The 23,937-nt window shown below is 34.1% G+C and overlaps 3 protein-coding genes across 3 annotated transcripts; 2 read left to right on the forward strand and 1 right to left on the reverse strand.

The window, feature by feature from the left end:
• Positions 1 to 2,546: 2,546 nt before the first annotated feature.
• LOC108208062 (putative F-box/LRR-repeat protein 9) lies at positions 2,547 to 4,138 on the reverse strand. The gene is made up of 2 exons (XM_017378537.2): positions 3,565 to 4,138; positions 2,547 to 3,232 (listed from the first exon to the last, which is right to left on the reverse strand). Exons 1-2 carry the CDS (start codon positions 3,999 to 4,001, stop codon positions 2,743 to 2,745), a joined length of 927 nt encoding a protein of 308 aa, XP_017234026.1. The 5' UTR covers positions 4,002 to 4,138; the 3' UTR covers positions 2,547 to 2,742.
• Positions 4,139 to 8,581: 4,443 nt separating this feature from the next.
• Positions 8,582 to 10,595, forward strand: LOC108208597 (uncharacterized). Its single transcript, XM_017379133.2, has 2 exons — positions 8,582 to 8,896; positions 9,291 to 10,595. Exons 1-2 carry the CDS (start codon positions 8,803 to 8,805, stop codon positions 10,109 to 10,111), a joined length of 915 nt encoding a protein of 304 aa, XP_017234622.1. The 5' UTR covers positions 8,582 to 8,802; the 3' UTR covers positions 10,112 to 10,595.
• Positions 10,596 to 16,276: 5,681 nt separating this feature from the next.
• On the forward strand, positions 16,277 to 19,161 carry LOC108208135 (abscisic acid 8'-hydroxylase 4). Its single transcript, XM_017378627.2, has 9 exons — positions 16,277 to 16,708; positions 16,793 to 17,114; positions 17,343 to 17,492; positions 17,617 to 17,868; positions 18,004 to 18,093; positions 18,188 to 18,266; positions 18,403 to 18,509; positions 18,603 to 18,721; positions 18,840 to 19,161. Exons 1-9 carry the CDS (start codon positions 16,509 to 16,511, stop codon positions 18,967 to 18,969), a joined length of 1,449 nt encoding a protein of 482 aa, XP_017234116.1. The 5' UTR covers positions 16,277 to 16,508; the 3' UTR covers positions 18,970 to 19,161.
• The last annotated feature ends 4,776 nt before the right edge of the window (positions 19,162 to 23,937 follow it).

Consider the following 23,937-nt stretch of genomic DNA (forward strand, 5'->3'; position numbering starts at 1 on the left):
TTTAAATCGGTTTTAATAATTTTCAACCCAATCAAAATTCGGGTTAAATATTTTCGGGTTGGTTTAGGGTCGGGTTGGGTCGGTTCGATCGGTTTGGGCGGGTTTTGATAACCCATGGGCACCCCTGAGCTAGCCCATCGTGTCGTAATTGTATATTTCCAGATTTTATACTTATTTTCTTAGGATTCGACGGGGATATTGTTGTTGGGACAATTACAGCGTCACGGGTCACGTTAGAGGTTGAAATTTTGGTACAAGTTTTTGTTGGTAAGAGAAGGGATAAGAGGAGTACAAAATATATCAAAAGAAGGTGAATATAATATTTTATTTCAAAAAAAAAAGGTGGATATAATATTTATTATAATATTATTGGATTAATGTGTTATTGTTTTATTAAGAATTGATTTATTTGATGATTATTTATGTGATAAGGGTCGGTTATCATTTACTAAATAAGAAAAGGTATTTTTAGTCATGAAAAAGAATAAGAATAATTTATGTTAAAAATTAAAATTCTAAAAGAGCTTTGCTAGAATATATGTAAAGCGAGATGTTCTTTTTCTTTCTTTAATATCCACCTTCTTTCCTTTCTTTAATCTTTCGTTTTCCTCTTTTCTAAAGGCCCTTTTTTCTTAAAAAGTCTAATTAACTTATCGAACAAGAGCATCTAGGTTATTTAAAGATGATGGATCATATACAATAATATGTAAATTTTGTTAAATGTGTATTATATTTTGTTTTGATTAAATTAATTGATATTCAAAAAATAATATATTATTATTATTTTATGTTGATATAAATAAAATATATTATTTTAATATGAATAGCAGTATGTATCCCAGTTTCCAAATCTTTTCGCAAATATCGAATATCGTGACGCTAATTCATGTGCACACGGAAGGCTTTATTATTATTAATTATGTGATTCCTGTGTATATAAGAAAACTCATTATTAGGTGAGTAAAACTAATCACACGTTACTAATTAGATTGTGAAAAAAATTAGAAACACCTTATGAAATACCTAATATTTATTTTATTTATTTTGTCACGATTTTCAGAAATTGGCCCGATATAGTCAATGTTGACTATAGTTATTGACAAAAATTTGTAAATACATATTATCTACAAATTCTATTTTTGACGTATGACTACGCAGTAGCTAGATGTTTCCCTGGTCAGAACTCAGAAGTCTATCTCCCAAATCCTAACGTTCATCAACTATTCTACCAGACCTGACCAGAAAAGAGTTCAACATTTATCGTGTCACAATCGATCAATTATTGAGAAGTTTACATATTTTATCTAACTGTCCATAATCATGTTATATAGACAATCTGAGACAAATTGAAGGACAGGGTGACAAATCTCATTACCAAACTGCTAAAAAGATGAAATCATAAAAATCTTCTGATAGTCTACACTGCCATAGCAATCAATTTCATTAACAACCTGCCCAACCAAATGATGAAACCACAAAAATCTTCGATAGTCTGAACTACAAGCTGCAAGATCGTGGACAGGTGCCTTGGCATCAAATAACCATATTTTGCATTGCAAACGCAAGGCCAAATGTCACAGACCCTCAGGAACAGGAAACACCCTTAGAAACATTAACGACGATAATAACTGCGAATCTGCTATAGCCTAGAGCAAAAAATTCCAACAATTCCAAAGCATCATAGTCAAGCCAGCTCAAGTATGCTCCATTTTGCACTTGGCGAGAACATCCTTTGGACAAGTACTTCTGAGTCACTATAGTGCAAAAAGGCCTATGCTATCCTGTTATCCTACCAATAATGGTTGCAATTCCATTCAATCTTACCCGGAAAATGAGATGGAGTCTCATCATCTCCACCCTCACTAAGAATTGAGTTCTCATTCTCACTGTTTTAACTAGCATCTTGCATGATCCATCTTGAACCGACAACAAATAAGGATTTATCATTTTACCATTACAGGCTCAACTTCTCCTATCAGACTTATTCTCAATCAGCACATAAAAATCTAACACAAAGAGTCCATCTGCAGGGACTTAATCCCCCAGAGCAAGATGTACAATGTCACCTCAAAGTAGCTTAAATATAGACATCTCGTGCCTATATGTGTCGATAAACGAAACAATAGCACACGTTGCAAGGATCATAAGAGTAGTCATACATCAACTACAGAGTTAGTTCTCAGTAAATCTGTAATTTCCCAAAAAAACTATCATTCGTGACTTAGTGGGTAAGTGAATCTGGTTGAAATCAGCAGCTAATTGAGATTTAAGAGAAGTGATGAGAGACTCAATGTAAAGCTGGTGCAAGTATTATTTTACTGTGACAAAGCACACAAGCTAATGAACAGGACATAAGCACAGTTGTGGTTTAAAACTACATAGTTAATGTGACATATGCAGTATCATCACATGTTAACAGACCTGATCATCACATCAGAACCTTGCAAGAAATGCTGATATGCGGATCAAAGTGCCGTATTATCATAATTCATAGCAAACACATAAATCTCAATCAAGTATTCATATTAAAGTCGATGAGACAAAAGTGATTGTCAATTTGTCAAAAATGACAAAAACAAAATTTTATTTCCAATAAAATAGTTTTGTTTCCGGCCTTAATCAAAAGTTAGCATCCTATAAGACTTCTTACATACAGTCAGAAGCACACGCTGAAGGAAACCTCATATCTTTCACTTGGATGGGCTAAATCCCTCTTTTCTATCCCATCCAACAAAAGCCACCTTAGTCCTCCATTTCGCTCCAGTCAGCTTCGCCCATGAATTTTCCCATCCAGTCAGCGGGGAATCTTATATTTTCAATCTGTGCAATACATTTTTCCCTTAAACTTAAAGAGATAATATCACGAGCGGAGAAACAACCAGTGAGATCAAGCGACTCAAGATGCGTACAGCCACTCGAGATGATAGCCTCCAAATGTCTTCTCAATATCACATAACCAGAAAGTTGGAGGTGGCGTAATTGAGTCATTCCCATTGCTGCAGCCAGCACAACATCTAAACAAGGATGACAGCCCTTGTCGTAAACACGAATTTTGATTGTTGTCAGCATAGGACAATGACGACTAGCATCCTCAATAGCCTCCCCTGGCATACCAGAAAACTTAAGGCTAAGTTCCTCCAGAAGAGGAACTCTTTCCAAAAATTTATTCCAGGTGTGTCGGTCTAAGTAATAGTGACAATTCACAAGCCGGAGACGACTAAGCTGACTTGATCTGCCACCACATTAACCCAAAACAGATAATTAATTAATATATCATATATAAGGATACATAAAGTATGTACTCCTCGTTTTGAAATATAGTTCGTTTGATGTTTTGACAGATAATTCTAATTTTTTTTTGGCCATATAGTTAAATTTACCAGTATTTAAAAACAGAGTGAGTATTAGGATTAATATATACTAATTGATCAAGAAGCAACACAATATATACCTTTAAGCAATGTAATTCATCACCGTACAAGTCAAAAAATCAAACGACTTATATCAAATTATTAAGATTAATATATACCAATGGCAACTGATCAAGAAGCAACGCAATTATACCTTTGAGCAATGTAATTCATCACCGTACGGGTGGCTAAAAACTCAATGGAGACATCGAGAAGCTGGCCTTGGCTTCGATCAACCGCAGCCATACAAATCAAATCAAGATGAGCAGGCTCAAATTTTCCATAATCTACATCATGGTGCATGCTAGTCACTATCCATAGGAAAGGCTCTTTGCAGATATTATGCCAAGCTTTACACACCTTCCGGGCATTCAGAAGAATCTCAACAGCCCCCAACTTTCGGAAGATGTTTATTGTGACATCATAAGGAAGTTGTAGCCAGTTTGGACGCTGCTTTCTCTTTATTCTTGGTTTCGATATTTTATCTGTTATAATAACATCATCACAAAAATTGGGGCAATTTGGGTTTTGAGCACGCTTTTTGTTCTTCATGGCTTTGGATTTTCCGGAGGGTTTTTCTTGGGGAGGCATACTATAGGAGTATAGCTAGAGAACACTGCAACTCCGGTACAAATTATGATTGTCTTGTGGCTTTGTTCCAGTCCCCGATTATAATGAATAGAGCAAAGATGTGTATGTAAGTGCTACTAATTGATTAGTATTTCTAACCCTAATAATTTCAATTTTGCGCGAGCTTTTTCTTGGGCCGAATTTTATGTTCTGTTTGGATAACAGAGTATGTCAGTAATGTTTTTGATTTTTGTAATAATTGAAGTAATTATTTCTCGGACATATTTAATTAATAATCTTCTTTATATTTATATAAAGGAGGATCCTTCAGAGGATGACGTGGCCTCTCTTACAACTCTCCATTTAAATTTCGGGTTAATAATCAAGTGAGTCACGAGAGTGGGCTCGATATATCAAGTTGGTCACTGAACTCAAAACCGTCTCATAGTGGTCACTTAAGTCGGTTACACGTATCTTTAAATATGAGTTGAAGGAGTAAAAATATTATTTACAAAGATTTACGCATTATTCTTGAATGTTATAATAACTAAATACAATGTTATGACTTCTAGTATTTATGATAATATATTTTGATTTTATAAAGTTTATTTATTATTTATTTCTAATTGAAACAAAGGAATTAACTATATAATAACAAATAAATAACAAATAAACTTGATAAAATCTAAATATATTATCATAAATATTAGAAGTCATAACCTTGTCCTTAGTTGTAGTAACATTCAAAAATAATGTGTAAATTTATGTAAATAATATTTTTACTCCTTCAACTCATATTTAAAGATACATGTAACTGACTTAAGGGACCAATTTGAGACGGTTTTGAGTTCAGTGACCAACTTGATATATCGAGTCCACTTTGGTGACTCACTTGATTATTAACCCTTTAAATTTCCTATTTTCCTATGAATTCTGTGTTTTCTTAATTTTTAATTTACTTTACTGTACTTTTATTTCAACTCTTTTTGCTTTCTCATCTCATTAATTATATTTCGGTTACGTCCTTTTGATTTTGTTCTTAGACTTCGTTGGCTCTTCTCAACTTTCATTTGTCTGTTCTACCTCCACGTTTCTCCAACTCCCCCTCCAAAGCACCCTCACTCTCTCTCCTCCCCGCCTGTTCAATCACCCATCTCAAGAAATTGGGATCTCTTTCGGGTTTAATAGTGAACTACACAAATCATGAAGTGTGGCCTTGAGATTTTGGGAACCTCTTCTCTCTCGGAAAAAAGCTGAAATGTCAAGTTTTTTGGCGAGCTTTGGACATAATTGGAGGGTATTTTTGTGGGTATCAGATGATGCGCAATGGATTTCTCTGTAGTTGTAACCTTAAACCTCAGTTGTGAGCCTTTGAACATTGTGGTAAGTTTTGTCCTGTCCATTGTATTATTTGCTAAAATCACCGCGTTCAGTAGTATATTTGTATGTAGCTTATCAATTTATTTATCAAGTGCTAATTCTGTTATATATTTATATGTGCCTTATCAAGTGACAATTTATCAATTGTGTTTGTTTCCCAACGTTGCTTTTCTGTGTATGATATGTAGCAGATAGTAATTAGATGCTCTTAAGACTCTTACATACTCTTACTAGGGTGATGTATAAAAGGGCTATAAGTTAATAATCTTTCATGCCCTATGTAGGATTAACTTATCCCCTACGAATGGCATCTCCTATCTCTTATTTAGATATCAGGGAATATTTTAATGCCATCCAGACTTTGCACATCGAATAACACTGAGAAATATGTCCTTATTGTATGGTATCCAGAGTTTTGAGGTGGCTATGAAATCATACTCCTTTCGAGCTTGATGAAGCAATGCATTAAAGAGTGCTTTGTCAAGTAAAGTGATTCAGATTACATATTGAGTTTAAGACGAGAGAAAAATAGGGGCCCTTACTACCTTCATCTGAGCAGCGCCCCAAAGTTTTGTGATGAGCAAAGCAAAAGGTTGTCTGTTTCCAGATTTTGTACCAGACTGGTCGCAAGGAATGCAGATATTATCTACTTTATTACATAACTCTGTTCATAATGAGTTTACCACAAATTTTAAGCGCCCCTGATAGCTACTTGAAATTGGTAAGTTCCATATAACAAAAAATTTAGTGCCTTAATCTTTCAGTAAGTTTTTTATTATTTGTAAATAATTTCCGCTTTCTTTGCTGGGTGATTAATACACACAGATGTGACAAGACTGAATTACTGCTGAAGGAGTGACATCATTTCGCAAGACTCTCCCTGCACCTGACCAAGAAACAGGTTCAAGAAATGATTTCTCTTATGATGTGTCCGATGATGTAACCCGTATCAGCCCTCACCTTATGGATTATGACCTTGGTGATATTTTGGCTCTTGCTAAGATACGTGATTGTGGCATGGCTTGCTATATTTGATGCTTTTTTTTATGTGGCCAGTGGTCACTTTGATTATCATGATGCCTTGAAAAAATCACTCATATTATTAGAGGCGCAAAGGTTAGCAGAACTTCCTTCTAACAATATCATTTCTCGGAGAACTGATTCTGCCCTTCAAGATGGTGCATTGTCATGGGCAGCGAAGTTCTATGCAGCAGAACTCGAGGCTGCTGGAGAAATGGAAAATGTGAGGTGTGCCATCCTTTGGGATACCGGTTATTATCTGAAAGCCGCTGACAGAGAGAAACTGTTTGTCCAGGTCCTGGCTGAAGTAAGTAAATCTCTCTCTCCCTCCCTCCTCCTCTCTCGTCTCGTGAGTATATAAATTTTGGTGTAATTACGTTTGTCTATCTCATCTGTTTATGTTCAAAGATGGAGATGAACTCAAGTTGGCAACAAGAGAGGCTGAGAGAGTTCTGCCAGGCCAACAAAATCATGATGGCTGCTTATTCTCCTCTTGGAAGGAGCTTCTGGGGAACCAAAGGAGTGCTTGAATCTGAGCTTGTTATTGTGTCAGGAGCTTCTTAAATCTTAAAGAAAGACCTAGGTAGTATCTACAGATTTTTGACTAGGAGTTGAGTGAGTGATGAAGAGTCCGAAAAGGTTGCTGAAATTCCTTGAACATGTAACCATCCTTTAAATATTTGTTGAACTTCACTTTGTAGTGAGGTTCCTTAAAGGCCTCTGCAACTTCTTCTGCATATATTTTCTTATATTTTGATAATAAATGTGAAATACAAGGATTAAGAAATTATAGTTCATAAATTTTTTTTATAACATCTTATATTTATATTTTTATCACTCGCGCGAAGCGCGTTTTTTTCACTAGTTTAATTATTAAATGAGAATAAAGTTGTATCAGACTGTAATCTAATTCTTTGCGATATGCACTCGTGTACTTATCTTATTTCTGAAAAAGATTCAAATATGAACAGGAGACAAAATATATCATCAGAGAAATATGTCATTGTTTATCAATAATATAATTTATTTAAAAATTATTGAACTAAAAATATGTTAAGATCAGAATTCATATTATCATATTAAATTCAGTTTGTTTTAACAAAATTTCCAACCAATAAAAATTTCAGTATCGTTAACGTTACATATCTCAAGTTCTATCCCAAATTTGGAAAAACGAGAAACACATATAATTTTTGAATACTTAATATTTTTCATAAACATTATCTTGATTTTAGAGCATCTCCGATGTAGGTGCTAAGTAAAGTTGTTAAAATGACAAATCATCAAAAATATTATTATATTATTTTTTCTCTCTTTTGATAATTTTTATATAAAAATTTGCTTCAATAGTTGGCATCCAAAGTTGCCACATATTTGTACAAGTATAATTATAACAAGATAGGAAAACAAATGACTTTAAGTTGATTTATACACTTTTTTTATTTTAGGAGGGTGTCAAAAGTTGACAACTTTGTTTGGCATTCCTTCCACTTCAATGAAGTGCCAACAAGAGTGTCATGTCACACCATGCCACATGGCACTTTGGCACTTTTTTTGGCACCCCATTGCAGTTGCTCTTACATATATACAAGTACATATATACAAGGGAGGGTCAGGTTCAAGAAAAAACCATTATAAAGAGAACCCATAAAACTTTTACCTTATTTCTGGTATTAGTTAGGGTTCTGCAGCAGAACTTCACATGCAAAAAATGTCAATATCTATTTATTATATTTAAAAATTATTTTTGACACACACAACGATGAAAAAAACATGTGTTTAGATTTAGACCCTAAAAATTTATTTAAAATTTAGGATTATGCAGCAGAATCTTAATGGTTCTGTGATTCTATTTTAAAGACTGGTTCTATTTTCAGCGCGACCTATAAAGGGATGATAATTTTAAAATAATGATATGTCGCTATGGTAGGCTTAAATCCAGCTGAATCAGGCAAGCAGGACATAAAAAGGGAAATTCCTTTAATCTCTCCGGAAAATAACATAATTTATTTAAACGTATCATATATTCTCGCTAGAAAACGAGTGCAGTAGCCAGTATGTATATATTTCTGTCCGAAAAGTCAGAAAATCAAGTCCCCTGTAAAAGTCAAGGAATTTATAAGCTATAATTGCGGGAAGGTAAGTAGCAAGAACCAGCCATTCCAACAAAACATGACATGTCAAAACATTGCTAGGTTTTTATATATACAAGGAAGGTTGATGATGATAAGGGCTGGGCTGGGGAGGCCAGAAACCAAGAGAAACAAAACAAGAGAGGGGACGCTGCATGCATGCATAAACAGCCCCCCTCTTCTTTAGATCTTTAACTTCGACATCACTTTTTTTATGTGTTTGATCAAAACTATTCAACTTTTTCTTCTGTATTCAAAATCCTTTGATTGATAAATTTCTTTTGTATACGATGAATACCATCCGAACTCGAACACAATCGTTTAAAGACTTGCGTGGTTCTTCACCATCCTCCGAACAGCAATACGACGATTCTGCTTTAGAGGGTGAACCGTCCTTCCTCTATTATTCTTCGCACAGTATTTTGTTTTATTTTTTTGATAATTTAGACTTATATATGAATGAGTATGTGTTCTAATATTTCTCGGGAGTCAGAGTCAGAACCAGGTTGTTCGGGGATAACAGAGGATAAACCCATTACCGGACTATCCAATCGTGCTCATTTTGTTTTATTTTTTGATAGATATGATCATGCATTTTTTCGGTTTTGGGTTTTTTTACAAGCACGATAAAAATCTCTGTTGTAATATTAGACCAGAAAAGAAACATACTCTCTGGAATTAAAGCTTTGTAGAGGATCAAATCAATTGAAACTTGAAACTGTTTTTTGTAGACTCCTTTCCTGTTTTTTTAAGTCTGGGCATGTTTTTTGTTTTTTAGGGGTTGCGGCAAATGTGAAGTTATTGCTGAAACTAATCGAAGATCATAAAGATGCCTGCAAAAAGGGCCAAAAGGATAGCCGTCGGATGCTGAGGGTTGCGGGGATGATGACAGTTCTTGACAATGTAAGAGACAGAATCAAGAGATGTCAATCATTCGGCAACAAAAGTTCGCAGGCTGAGTTAAAGCGATGCAACTCCGATCTCAAGGCTAATTACCCCCCACTAGACAAAAGGATCCCTGCCGATGACGACAAAGAAAAGCTGAGGAAAGATTTGAATGCAAGTTTGGCAGCACGAAAGAGCCTCGAAATTATGTGTTCAAGCATTGGAAAAGAAAAGGATATAATTGCTGCAGAGTTGGCAAGGAAAAACTATGAGTTGAGTGAATTGGAGGAACATGCGAACGATCTCAGAGAGCAAAACAGAACATTGTTGGTTAAAGTACGAGAATTGGCTGCAGAGAATGAATCGAAAAAGTTTGGTAATGAAAACAGTAGAGCGCAAGGCAATGCTGCAGATCTCCAAGTACGCAACAAGGCCCTTTCTGAGCAGCTTTTGAGATCGCTTGATGGTTATCGTTCGATGAAAAGGAGGCTAAGAGAAACGCAAGAGGAAGCTATAGTGATGCGGGAAACAATGGAGGAAATGTGGGAAAAAGTTGGAGCCGGACTCGAACATGTTCGAGCAATGAAACAGCAGCTCGAAACTAAAAGTGATAATGAAAAACTAGTTGTGTTCGAAGAGGGGACTGAAGAAGTAGAGCATGTTTTCGAGTGTCTGGAAATGCTGGTGTCCAAACATGGTCAGAGGAAACATTAGCTTCGGATCAAACATATATACACATGGTACTGGTCCAGATGACATTTCTGGACCAAATGAGTCAAAATTAAAGAATAAAGAGAAAGGAGAATTCATCAGTTGTGCTTGTGCGAATGACCTCGTGAAGCTTTGGAGCTCATGCAGTGTCCCAACAGGGCTAGCAACATTGCAGTCTCGGTGATTGTCTGGCTTCCCCTTCATCCTGGTGAATTTTGATCAACTTAGACGGGAAAAGCATGGCTAAAAACAAAAAACGATTTGAACGTGTCACGGAGACTAACTAATTATGTAAATCTAGTCACACTGAAACTGTTCATTCAAAAACCATAATAGACACTGCTGCTTCTCTGTTAAAATTATTGCATGTATCATGAGAATACTATAGTAGCGAGAAAGAATTGGATGGTATGCGATCAAAAGCTACTATTTTTCAACATAAGTACTGCAATAAAAAGATGCACCAAAAGCCTAAGTATCAAATTCTATCCATTGTTCGAATTAGTTATTCACTGATTCCTAGTATATATATTATCTAGTTCTATGACTTCGATGCATGGTCAGGGAGATTATTTTGGACATCTTTTTTATATGATGGCGTATCAGAATATCATTTATTCTGATATCATATGATAAACAGTAAACACGGGTTAATCTTGTTCGGCACTATGATCCGAATAATAGCTCTTTAAATCTGTTTCAGAGAGAACAATTCGGGAGCCAAGACTGAACCAGACAACCAATGTTTACTGAGACATCCTGATGTCCTTTTCAAATATGATAGAGTATTATATTTACAAAGGAGAATGTGGCAACTATGGGCTTGGGCCGATGGCCGTGGAACTTTAAGGGCGAAATGGCTAAGCTATAATTATAATCTAGTCCAGGGTGGTCACTGTGATTGTGATATTTAAACTTGTTTTTCACCGGTTTCTAGCGGGCAACATGATAAATATTTCATATGCTATGGAAAAACCCACGTATATAAACATTTACTTGTACGATGTCCTTGTCACAAACAAAAAGAACACAGGCATCGGTCACCGAGTTATATACAGCGTTACATTTTCTTTTTCTTTATTATATATCATCAAGTATCGCAAACTAAAGTAGTGGCAATGGTTGTATGAGAAGATAGATATTGGCATCTTCAAAATTCGAAACAACGGCTCACATTTTTTGTGGAGCAACATCTAAAAGATAAAATATCAGCATTTTATTTTTCCTAATCAATACCCTTTATTAATAAGCGAAACCACGTTTCGGTGGAACATCGGTACTAAAGTACCAAAATTCGGTCACTTTCATATTGATTAGAATTTTATAGTCATTATTATATTATTATCAAAAGACTTCAATATTGAATAAAATTTTATTATTAAAGACCTCAATATTCATTAGGATAGCGAAAGACTTCTGTATTGATTAGAATTTTATTATTAAGAACTTCAATATTGATTAGGACAATGTTATATAAATTTTTTATTTAATAACAATAACCATTATAGAATTATGAAAAGATTTTCATATTGTTAGGATTTTATACTTATTATTATACATTTTTAGGTTTTTATAATTATTATTATACAATTATGAAAAGAATTCTATATTTATTCAGATTTTATTATTAAAAATTTCAAAATTGGTTAAGATTATTATCCTACTATAAAAAGACTTCCATGTTGTTTAGGATTTTGTAATATAACATTTATCCTATCCGCACAGTTAAATCGCAAACAATTTAACTTATGAAACAGTTCTATAAAATTCATATCAAAATTTGGCTATCATCATATTTTTTTTTATTTAACAATTATTACTATTATCAAAGAACTTCTATATTTGACAGGATTTTGTATTATAACAATTATCTCAGTAATAAATATATATTACCAACAAAATTATTTGCTTTAATTTTTTAAAACTCAAATAATTTAATATATGGAACAACTCTATAAATCTTTTATCATGCTTCAGAGTTCAAATAAATAAGGAGTTCATATTAATATTAATATAATATTCTATCAATAGAATAATAATGTCAACGAAATTATTCGTTTTAATTTTTAAAACTCATACAATTTAATTTACGAAATAAATTTATAAAACTTCGATCATATTCCAGAATTAAAATAAACAAGATTCAATATTGATACCAAAGTATCAAAAAACTTGATCATATATTTTTTAATAATTATCATTATTATCATTTAGTGTTTTTCAGAAAAGTACGATAAAGACGAATAATGGAATAAGGCGGTGGTAACACTGACTTGACAAATGGAAACTCAAAAAAAATGAAGTCATTGTCCATATTTCAACATATAATAAAAGAACCGAAACTCTAGACATACGTCAAATATTCGTTTTAATTTTTAAAACTCATACAATTTAATTTACGAAACAAATCTATAAAATTTCTATCATATTTCAGAATTAAAATAAACAAGATTCAATATTGATACCAAAGTACCAATAAACCTGGTCATATTTTTTTTTAATAATAATAATTATTATCATTCAGTGTTTTTCAGAAGATTGCGGTAAAGACGAATAAGACGGTGGTAACACTGACTTGACAAATAAAAACTCAAAAAAAATGAAGTCATTATCCATATTGCAACATATAATAAAAGAACCAAAACTCTAGATATACGTCAAATTATTTGATATCAAATTACTTTTGGAAAGTTAATTAATTTGTCAAACTATAATATCAGTTTATCAAACAACTACTACAGCTGTTAAATCTAGAAAAACTCCAAATATAATTATATATAACGTTTGCCTAATAATTGAATATAACAATTACAACTTAAAATTTTGAATTTTATTCGAGATTAAAGACGCTGTAAACGAACTTATATGTGTTGATCTTGAATATTATTTTCACAATTTAAAAATCATCAAACAACATCGTGATTTTACTAAAATAAATATATTTGTAAACATAGTGATGTTTACAAATATATTGTAGACTAAAAAAAATTAAAATTGAAACGAGTAGATTTTTTTAAATAATTTTGGACGCCAATACTCTTATTTTGTGAACTCCATAGAACAGAGACCCATATTGTTATGAAATAAATTTAAAGTAGGATCAAATTTTAATATATTGAAAGTCTTATTTTAAATAACAATAATTTAAATATCATTTAAAAACAATAATTTAAATAAGTATAATAAAAATATGATAATCTAACTAAAAAAGATATTATTCTTCCAATAAATAACAAATTTTAAAATTTTATTTAAACCCGTGCTTGGCACGGGCTATCAACTAGTTTAATTAAATTCCATAAAAGCATATTTACTTAATAACAAATGATTTATTATTAATAATTTTATTTTGTCACGACAACAAATAACCTTAATTCCATATATACTAGTAAGGCAATAAGTGATGCCTGTGGACTTTTCATATGGGCAAATTCTCAAACAATAAAAAGATAATTAATTGGCTGCAACACGTAGTAATGGATGGAATTAGAATTTAGAATAGAGCAACAAAGTAGTCCGTTATTAGGTTAAGGTGCTGTCGGTCTTAATTAAACATGTCTCCTGCAGCACAACTACGTGCATGAAACATAATAGTCATGCCCCTAAAATGATAGTATTCGAATGTATCCATGACATATTTCAGACAATAAGTTAGCTGGGAGTATATAAAGATAAGTTGGGTTTTAGGTGTCATGCTTGTACCAAATTGCATGCTTGCAAATCTTCGCCTAGTCAGAACAAACGCTAGTTACATAGCCTGCAGCTAGCTCAAATTAGGATACCAATGACTCTTCCTCTATAATGCATGCAATTATTTGGCTATCATGTACTATTGCAGAATCATATGAGACTCTAATTTAAAGGATATATATAGCCCGAGAAAGAAACAAAAAACTCAACTTGCGAAACAGAAAAAGTTATACGTAAATATATGAACAGTAAAAGAAAGAAACTTTGAAATTCTTCGGAGAAAAATCGAACAAAATTAAAGTCCGTGTCCCTCAGCTCTAGCTAGTTGGCTACTGTTGAACAAGATAAACAGCAAGTCACATGCATATAGATCATACTTTATATCAAACATATAACGGTATAAAGAGATTGCAATCCTTGGTACTGAGGATGAGATGACACATTGTGCTCCCGGAGCCTAACACAACAAAGAAACAAGAGGCGTGCTTCTCTTTTTATGTGCAATTGCTATCTTTCCCCTTTTTTCTATGTGTAAATTCATGAGGATCATCATTGCACACACGACTTGAATACATTCGGAGATCAATTATACATCTCATACAACTACTATATCCAAGTCAAGTGACCTGTTGTGTACGGATTGATCAGTGTGGAAGAAAAACGGAAAGTTCACATTCTTCTCAAGTACGAACACACTAGCAATATATAGGCCGTCGATTAGCTAAAAGATAAACTAGCTGGCTAGGCCATCGCGCGAGTGGTGCGTGTGCGTGTTCGTGTTCTCTTCTCATACACTTGAACTGATTTAGAATGACGGAAAGCTTCAAGGCAGTACTGTTGGAAGTGTATAATATGTCACCATATCTTATCTTCAATTTTCCTACCACCAATTCCTCTAGTGCGCGCGCCTCTTGCTCCTAACAAGATTTTATTCTCTCGCAATCTGATTTTTCACGACAGGTATAAATTCGGCGTTCGGTTCCTGTTAGTCGAATACTTTTTTAATTTTTTTTTTTAAAAATAATTTGGACTTCTGGCTAATCTCATGACGCCATCAATTTAGCCATGCTCTATCATATTGCACGCATCCTGAAAAAGACCGTTTTTACCGAAGCCATTACTCTCAGTTAAGTGCAGAAGATTTTTTAATAAGCAAAATCGAACTGATAGTACATTTACTTAGAACGTCGTTTTCATCCTAAAACAACTGATTTGACATAACCTTGAAATATTAATTCGTGGGCGGCTTACTTATGCCTTATGGTATCGGGATCCACCGACCAAGACAACAGCTAACTTACTTTTTCGTATAGTAGCTACATTCGAATTATCACAATGTCTCGCAAGAACCATCTCGATTTCTTTTCTTGATCTGATTTTCCACCATACAAATAGTGACATGGATATTATTCAATCTAGCTGGCCCCGATCGCGACCGCCACCTGATCTTGTATTCAGTTTTTGTGGTGTTGCTTTGTGTGTGAGGACACCTTTATGACAAGTATATGCCGAGGGGCCCTAATCGCTCATCTTAGCGTACAATGGGTCCGTGATTAATTTTACATCGTCATCTACAGTATTATATCTTTTGCCACTATGCCATGTGTTGCCCCATTCAGATTTACTAACCGTGTTTTCAGTCGTATCCACTGTGCAAGTTAATTAGTTCGAAATGTGAAGAGAAAATCGAACATGTGACATATCGTATTTGCACATGTTCATGCAGCATGTGATATAAAATTTTCTGTAGGGTTTGTATTTTTGAATTTTAAGTATTCATGGTCGTGGAATGGATTGAAGTCCTAGAATACTCTAGCTAGCCGGTTAGCGAAAGCTTGATTAGGAAAGGCTTTGAACGAAACTAGTTACGAAATCTACTTTATTCTACGTATTAGCTAGATTCGGTTTAGGGAACTCTGAACAAGAGCACATGATTTGATTTTGATTGATCCCTGTTCCCTCTCCTGTTCAGTTGAGTTACAGAGAGGAAAACATATATATATATGCACACGAAAACAATATGCTAACTAATTTTCTTCTAAAAAACTGGCCTAATGGCACTGTTTATGTACAGGATTATCAGCATAAGCAGCTTGATCAGCCAAAAAGGCTATATATATGAGCATGCACATGATATTTAAGAATATTAAAATCATGCTAACAGGATCAGTACGTACTACGTGCATGCGTAATTAAGTACGCATCATAGAACTTAACCTAGCTTATTTACATCCATGGCAACAAATAAGGCTACCATAATATTTTGATCGATTTCAGATGGAAAGTTGAAAAATTACTCTGACATGTTACAAATATTTAGTCATACTTTCTCACACAGAGTTTTGCGCATTAGATTTGATGATCTATGATAAAGGGGAAAAGTTGATCATTAAGGAATGTATAAAAAGATGTCAAGAGTTTAAGACCTCACATTGAAAACATAAAACACCCTTTCTTTGGCCTATCTATCAACTTGATCAAATGTATCAATCATACAACATAATATTAAGCAAATTTTGTAACGAATATGTGGTAACTTTACCGCCTATTATGTACATGTTGTCGCTATCCAATCCCTCTATATAAATCACTACCACTTCATTTCACAATAATCTTAACTCAAACATCTGTGCCACACCAACACTGGAAAGCTCTCTCTCTCACTCACACACAAACTCATATTATAGCAAAGAAGAGTACTTCCCCTTTCATGGAGTTTTTGGGTACTGGTATTTACGTTACTTTCTTTTTATGTACTCTTCTGCTGTATTACTTAATAAAAAAGGCGAAAATCGGACAAAAACACGAGGCCAAGCTTCCTCCTGGCTCAATGGGATTACCATATTTTGGCGAGACTCTTCAGCTGTATTCTCAAGACCCGAATGTCCTATTCGCAACCAAGCAAAAAAGGTTCGCAAAATGCTGTTTTTCGTGCTTTTGCGTGAGTATATATATAAGCCGAATATGCGTCGAGTGACATTATTATATATGCAGGTACGGAGATGTATTCAAAACTCACATTCTTGGCTGCCCTTGCGTGATGCTGGCAAGTCCCGAAGCTGCTCGGTTTGTATTAGTCACACATGCCAGCTTGTTTAAACCTACATACCCGAAAAGCAAAGAGAAGTTGATCGGTCCTTCCGCGTTGTTCTTTCATCAAGGAAAGTATCATGCTCGCCTCAGGAAGCTCGTACAGAATTCTTTATCTCCTGAGGCAATTCGAAAATTAATTCCAGATATTGAAGTCACGGCCATTTCTACCTTGGACACATGCGTCAAGGCACGACTCACCAACACCTTTCAAGAGATGAAGAAGGTTTGTTTTACTCGACAGTACGGCTCATCTAGAACACTCCTATATATACCCTTTTTTTCAGTAATACATGCATGTTTTGAGAAGTTTCTCACATAATCCACACTATTCATCCATCTTGTCTTGTCCTAATCTTGGTTATCATATGGGGTCTAGTAGATTTAGCCGAGTAGATTCTGCAGTCATCGAATAAGCTAAAACATAACTGATTAATTGAATGGTCCTATGCAGTTCTCTTTCGAAGTTGGCATCCTCTCTATATTTAGTCACTTAGACACCAGTTACAAGACTGAATTGAAAAAAAACTACTGCATTGTAAATAAGGGTTATAATTCTTTTCCAACAAGGTTACCGGGAACAGCATATCAAAAGGCTACAAAGGTAATTAAGGCTCTAAATTAAACAAGATCGCGTACGACGCTATACAATCTCTGTCTTTAAAATTGTTTGCTTGAGCTTCTGATCTGACGACACTTCCTTTCACTTTTCTTACTATTTGCTGAAGGCAAGAGACCGAATTACTCATATCCTGAGTAAGATTATCCGAGAGAGAAGGGACAAAAGGTTGTCACAAAAGGATCTTTTAGGTCATCTACTCGACTTCAGATATGACAACGGATCACAGACATTAACTGATGACCAGATCGCGGATAATATCATCGGAGTACTTTTTGCTGCCCAGGACACAACAGCCAGTATGATAACTTGGATTCTCAAGTACCTTCATGATGACCGTAAACTTCTTCAGGCTGTCAAGGTACACTTCTTGCTGTACCCAGATTGTTCTTAAGTTCACATCATTACAATAGTAACACATAATTTATAGTTAACTACATTGGCATCACTTCTGTACAAATTTAGTAAAACTCAATGATTCAATTGTTTGTTGTAGGATGAACAAATGTCAATATGTGAATCAAATAATGGGGGGAAGCTGCCATTGACGTGGGCTCACACTCGAAATATGCCAATAACACTCGGGGTGGGTACTAGTGATCATAGATGGCCTCATACTTTCATTAATCATATTCCGAGACAACTTATTGATTTCATATCTGTATATATGAATGATTCAGGTAATATTAGAGAGCTTGAGGATGGCAAGTATCATATCGTATACCTTTAGGGAGGCAGTGGTTGATGTGGAATATAATGGTAAGATGCTGTGCCTGTGGATATAGTTCGTAAGCTACATTGCTGTAACATAAAATTTGAAGGCAAAAGTATATTCTTTTATTTGAAGGCAAAAAAGTTTAAATAGAGTATATTTTATGTGTGTACTCATTTACAGGATACCTTATACCTAAAGGCTGGAAGGTGATGCCATTGTTCAGGAACATCCACCATAATTCTGAGTTCTTCACTGATCCTCAAAAGTTCGATTCATCTAGGTTTCAGGTACGACTTCCAAATTATGTACCATGCATATGTAAAGCATGTCTCCTTCTGAGTGATTCTAAACATACTTCCATAAACATCTTTCTTTCGCAGGTTGCTCCAAAACCCAATACTTACATGCCATTTGGCAACGGAGTGCATGCCTGTCCAGGAAATGAACTTGCGAAGCTGGAGATCCTAATTTTGATCCACCATCTGGTTACCAAATATAGGTAAGGTCGATGATAACAGTCAATTACTCTTGTGATTCTAATATGTAGAGCTTTTAGCTTCAACTAATGAAATTATATATAATTGACAAATTTTTATGATCACATCTATGCATTACAGGTGGGATGTGGTTGATTCCAGCGATATGATTCAGTATTGCCCATTTCCAGTCCCTCTGCATGGACTGCCTGCTAGATTTCGGAAAGATCAAACACAAAGTGTTGCTATAACACCATCCAACACTTCATAAAATCAATTATGAGTGTAATGAGCTAGAGCTTGAGTGTGGCCTCCCTAGTTTCTTCTCCAAAAATCAATTAATTCTTCCACTATTACAATATAATTCTAGCTACTTGTACTACATATTGGAATATTAATTCATATTAATTTATCTCACTTGATCAATAAATAAATAATGAATTCCCACGCAAGCACATTTTTACTGGGGGTTAATACTCTAATTGGTCACTGTACTTAGGGGTGAGCAGGAAAAACCGAAACCGCAAAAAAAACCTAAAAAAACCGAAAAACCACACCGAAAAAAACCAAACCGCAAATAAAACCGAAAATAACCGAGATAAAAAACCGAAATTAGTGGTGCGGTTTTATTTTCGGTTTTATACTAAAACCGCACCGAAATTAACCGAACCGAAATATATATATATATATATATATATATATATATATATATATATAAATAGTAATAAAACATTTTAGTCATTTTAAAATTTCACATCTAATTTTATATGGAGGTTCTTCTTCGTACTTGCATACTTGCTGAGTCACTTAAATAACCGGGCACCCAAATATTTGGAGGAGCGCTTGATCGAAAACTAGGGCTATTGTGATTTGCCACAAAGTAGAAATATTTCTGCTGTTAATCTGCTGATCAAATTTTATTATGAAACTTATTCTACCTTTTTTTATTTATGTACTTTTTGAACATTTTTTTATTTGAATTTCATGATTAGTTGATTTTGGGTAATTTTATTAACTTGACATCATCTAATTTCTTGTCAAAATACGTATGTTTTAGTTTTTATTGTGTATTAAGGTTTTTTTAGATGAAAGTATGTAATGTTTCCTATATCCTTATATAGAAACAATAGTAAATAGTAACCGAACATATTGTACATGTTCATGAAAATTTTATATTTTTTTTAAAAAATTCATTATGCACAAGAGTAGAAAATAATAGTGGAAAAACCGAAAAAAAACCGCAACCGACTAATGGTTAACCGCAACCGAAAAACCGTTTTAATTGGTGCGGTTACGGTTAATGATGATTAACCGAACCGAACCGCATTCATCGGTTTGGTAACGGTTAATGTCCGGAACCGCACCAAACCGCACCATGCACACCCCTAACTGTACTGGACTAAAACTTTCAGTTGGCCTACCGAGCCAAAAAAGTTTTCAGTCAACTAATTGTACCCTTAAAAACTTTCAAGTAGGCCACTCCGTTAACTCTCTGTTAAGTTTTTAACAGAGACATCAGCAGCTGTGGATTTAAAACAAACACACACCTTTATAAACAAGCTGTAATATCAATATTCCTAGGAAATAAAAAAGGCAAATCAAAAGAGAACATAACCGAAAGCAGCACATGCCATTCAAATCAAGAATCCAGCTAGCCAATGTAAATGTGCAGTTAAACAAAGTCATGGTCCATGACTGACTACAGTGCATAAATAATACAAAAGTTTCATAGAAAACAAGTCTTTAAAGATTCCCACTGAGATAAACTAATTAAAGCTTCTTTCTTGGATGAACAAAAGGCTTGGCCCTCTTCTTTTTGGTCTGTTGACTGCCCCCTGTAGCTTCATCCCCCCTGCAGCTGCATATATAGGGTAAAAGCAAGCGGGTCGGGTGCTACGTGGCACAAGAAAACTGAGATTTAACGCCTCCCGTTAGAGTCAAACAATAGATTAACGGCGCTGAAAATTGTTTTAAGGTTAATTATGTGATTGTAAGTGATTAGATGCTTTGTTATTTAAATGAAAACTTTTTTGGCTCGGTAGGCCAACTGAAAGTTTTGGTCCAGTACAGTGACCAATTAGAGCATTAACCCTTTTTACTGGTAGCTAGTCATGAATTCCCAGGCACTGGACTTGGACAAACAGTAGTAGCGAAATTCTCATAAAAGTGTATTCACTTCACGTGAAGAGTAAGCATCAACAAGTGATTTTAAGTAAGAGAGTAATGACTGATGCTCAAGTACTAGGTACAAATAGAAATGCCCCAGGCAGCAAGGCACTGCCTGGAAGTACACAAACAACGCTCTCACGTACACAGATGGTCCCTGCATATAATACACTACAGTAACCACTACATATATCGTCCTTGCTTTTGTGGTACCCTAATTAATTATGACGGTACCATAATGTTTTATTAGTTGAGAATAGAAGTCTTGACGATCTATATAATTTGAGAGATCGGATTACTGATCAGAGGATATGATATACCTGCACAACCTCACTAAACTGTGTTCAGGAGCATCAACAAAAAAGTTGGTTCCAGCATACAAAAGAGACTCATTCCCTATCAAATTACTATGACGCACAACACTACCGCGCGATGAACACAATACAGTTTACATGAATCAGAAGTTTGGTATGATGTCATTGTCTGATTGAGATGACAAGGAGTTTAGCTACAGCATAGGGTTGTACTAGTTACTGCAATCATATTGTTATCTACCATTGAGCATTGACATGTGGACTGCAGAACTAGGGTTCATCCACGTGATATCGACGACCTGTCATGCGATAATCATCTAAACGACAACTACTTTAGACTCTTCAGTGGTAAGTATAAGACAATGATCCTGGTAGAGGTAGTTACATTATGATTTTCACATTTATGACGGTTAAGTATACGAAACAATTGACAATCGATACTTTCTAGGGAATCAAATCCATCAGATCAAAACGACGTTAGGCGTTTTAAATGCTAACATGAAATTTTAATACATTTTGCACCATGTATATACAACGAATCGAACATGCATATTCTTGGACCAGTAAAATTATATGTTACGAAATTCGGTGTTGGTGATGAGTTCTGGTATACATACTTTTAATGAAGTAAAATCAGACAAGTCAACAAGAAGTTGTCACAAAATCATGAAATGTCTATATACCCTTCTATGGAAATTTCTTAAGGAATCAGCAACTTTGAAAAATGACACTGCATAGGCAAATACATCTATGTGGTATGATATATCATGATCTACGAAGCTTCCCGTCCAGCAGAGACTTGACCTTTTTTGATAACTGATATTTCTCTGCTCGGCCACAGTCGAGTAAAGTACCTATAAGCCTATAGCAAGAGATCGAACAGGTTTATCATGCAACTCTAGTTGATATATCACAGAACGAATTTTATGTTAATGGTTTGCAGAATATAAAAATTTCAGTTAAAAAAGGTTTTATCTGTGAAAGGGGTTTGCCTTCAGTTTAAGGGTATTGTCAACAAATATATTACTCATATCATAATATATATTCTAATCCTCTTCGCTTTGCTCCGGAGTTATAAATACGAAAGAAAATAAATTATATCTTGCTCCTGAGTTTTCTTCTGAAGAGAGAAAAAAGAAGGAAGATCTCATAAATTTTTTTCTTGTAATTTTTCTTCAAAAACAAGATGCTTATGAAAGAAGCTCTTACACATGTATTCATATTTTTAAAAATCCACTCTATGTTGTTTTCTGCAATAAACGAAGGAGCGTGTTTTCGCCCTCTCTTCTCTTCATTGAACTAAAACCACCTGGAGCACAGCTTAAATGGCAAAATCCACTTGGGACTGTTAAGTAATATAGTAATTAATAACTTTATTTTTCTTTAAGCTTTTCTTTACTTTATTAATAATAAATCTCTATCCTCATCAGTGATAGTCGTTCTACCTGACTTCTGAATGTTATCTGCATATATCACGGGTCATTCTCCTCATCTTAAGAGTTTGATTATTTCATTATCTGGAATTTTTTATTTACAAGATGAATCCATGTATTTGATATGAATTATACTGAGTCGCGATATAGTCTAAAGATCGAATATATTACCGCATAATCATATTCCAAGACGCAAACCCGTCGTATATTTGTCATAATTGACTTTTCCTCGTATTTTAAGAAGCAAGGAAATATTTTCTATCATATTTTTATAAATTTATCTTTTTAACATAAAACTAAACATATAAATTGTTTGTTTAAAAAAAACATATAAATTGGTGTGCACAAAAATATTCTAAATATAAATATAAATGCTAATTTTAAATATACAAAAATTCTTGCAAAAATGAAAATTACGGAACGGAAGCATTGATTTGTAAGAAAGATCAGAACCCAAGTGGTCACTACTTACATCTCGACCACGAATAATAATATCGCAACAGCCAACGCGTGTTCTCCTACCCTTATCCCAGCGAACGATCTTGTTCCCAAATCCCAACGGAAATTGTTTTTACATTGAACAAGATGATTTCTCATGGAATATGCATGATGGTCGATCAATGGTAATTTGTGTTGTGAAAAATTTAATTTAAAAAAAAAAAAACAAACAAAACGGTCCATGTTCAACTATGAAATCTGCAAAGCTGGTACATCCTACTTTTTTAGTCGGGAACACGAAAAATTCACAGCTCGGATTAAGAACAATTTACTCGGATACAGTCCCACTAATGATGCAAGAGGCATCGGAAATATTACTACTAATTAATGATTACTCGTCGGAGTCTTTTACATGTCAATTATTTCGATTTTTTAAAAGTCAAATTGATCAATTTTTATCACCCAAGTTATTATGTTTTTAGAAACTTACCACTCAACTAATTTTTTTTTCCTTTTGATCACTAATGTTAAGTTTGAATTTGTTTTTAGTCAATAACTTAGGTTCGGATATGATTATAAGCATTGTGATAACTTTTTGTTGCATCATTAATATATAGTGATAGTATATAATATTTTGATAATGTGCCTTATGTTTATATCTTTATATATATCAATAATAACATAAAAGGAGGCGATAAAATATTAAAATCAGGAAAACTTGTAATTAAAATTCTAACAATTTATTAAATTATTACTATGGAATCAATGACTTCAAACAATTCATCCTCTCTCTGATAAAATAAGGTCTAATTGAGTGATACGATGCATCATCTTTCACTATTAAAGTTTAAATCGACTAGTTCAGCTTAAGATCTCTCTTAAATTTAT

The sequence above is a fragment of the Daucus carota genome, chromosome 2, assembly GCF_001625215.2.
Source record: "Daucus carota subsp. sativus chromosome 2, DH1 v3.0, whole genome shotgun sequence".
Lineage (NCBI taxonomy): Eukaryota > Viridiplantae > Streptophyta > Magnoliopsida > Apiales > Apiaceae > Daucus > Daucus carota.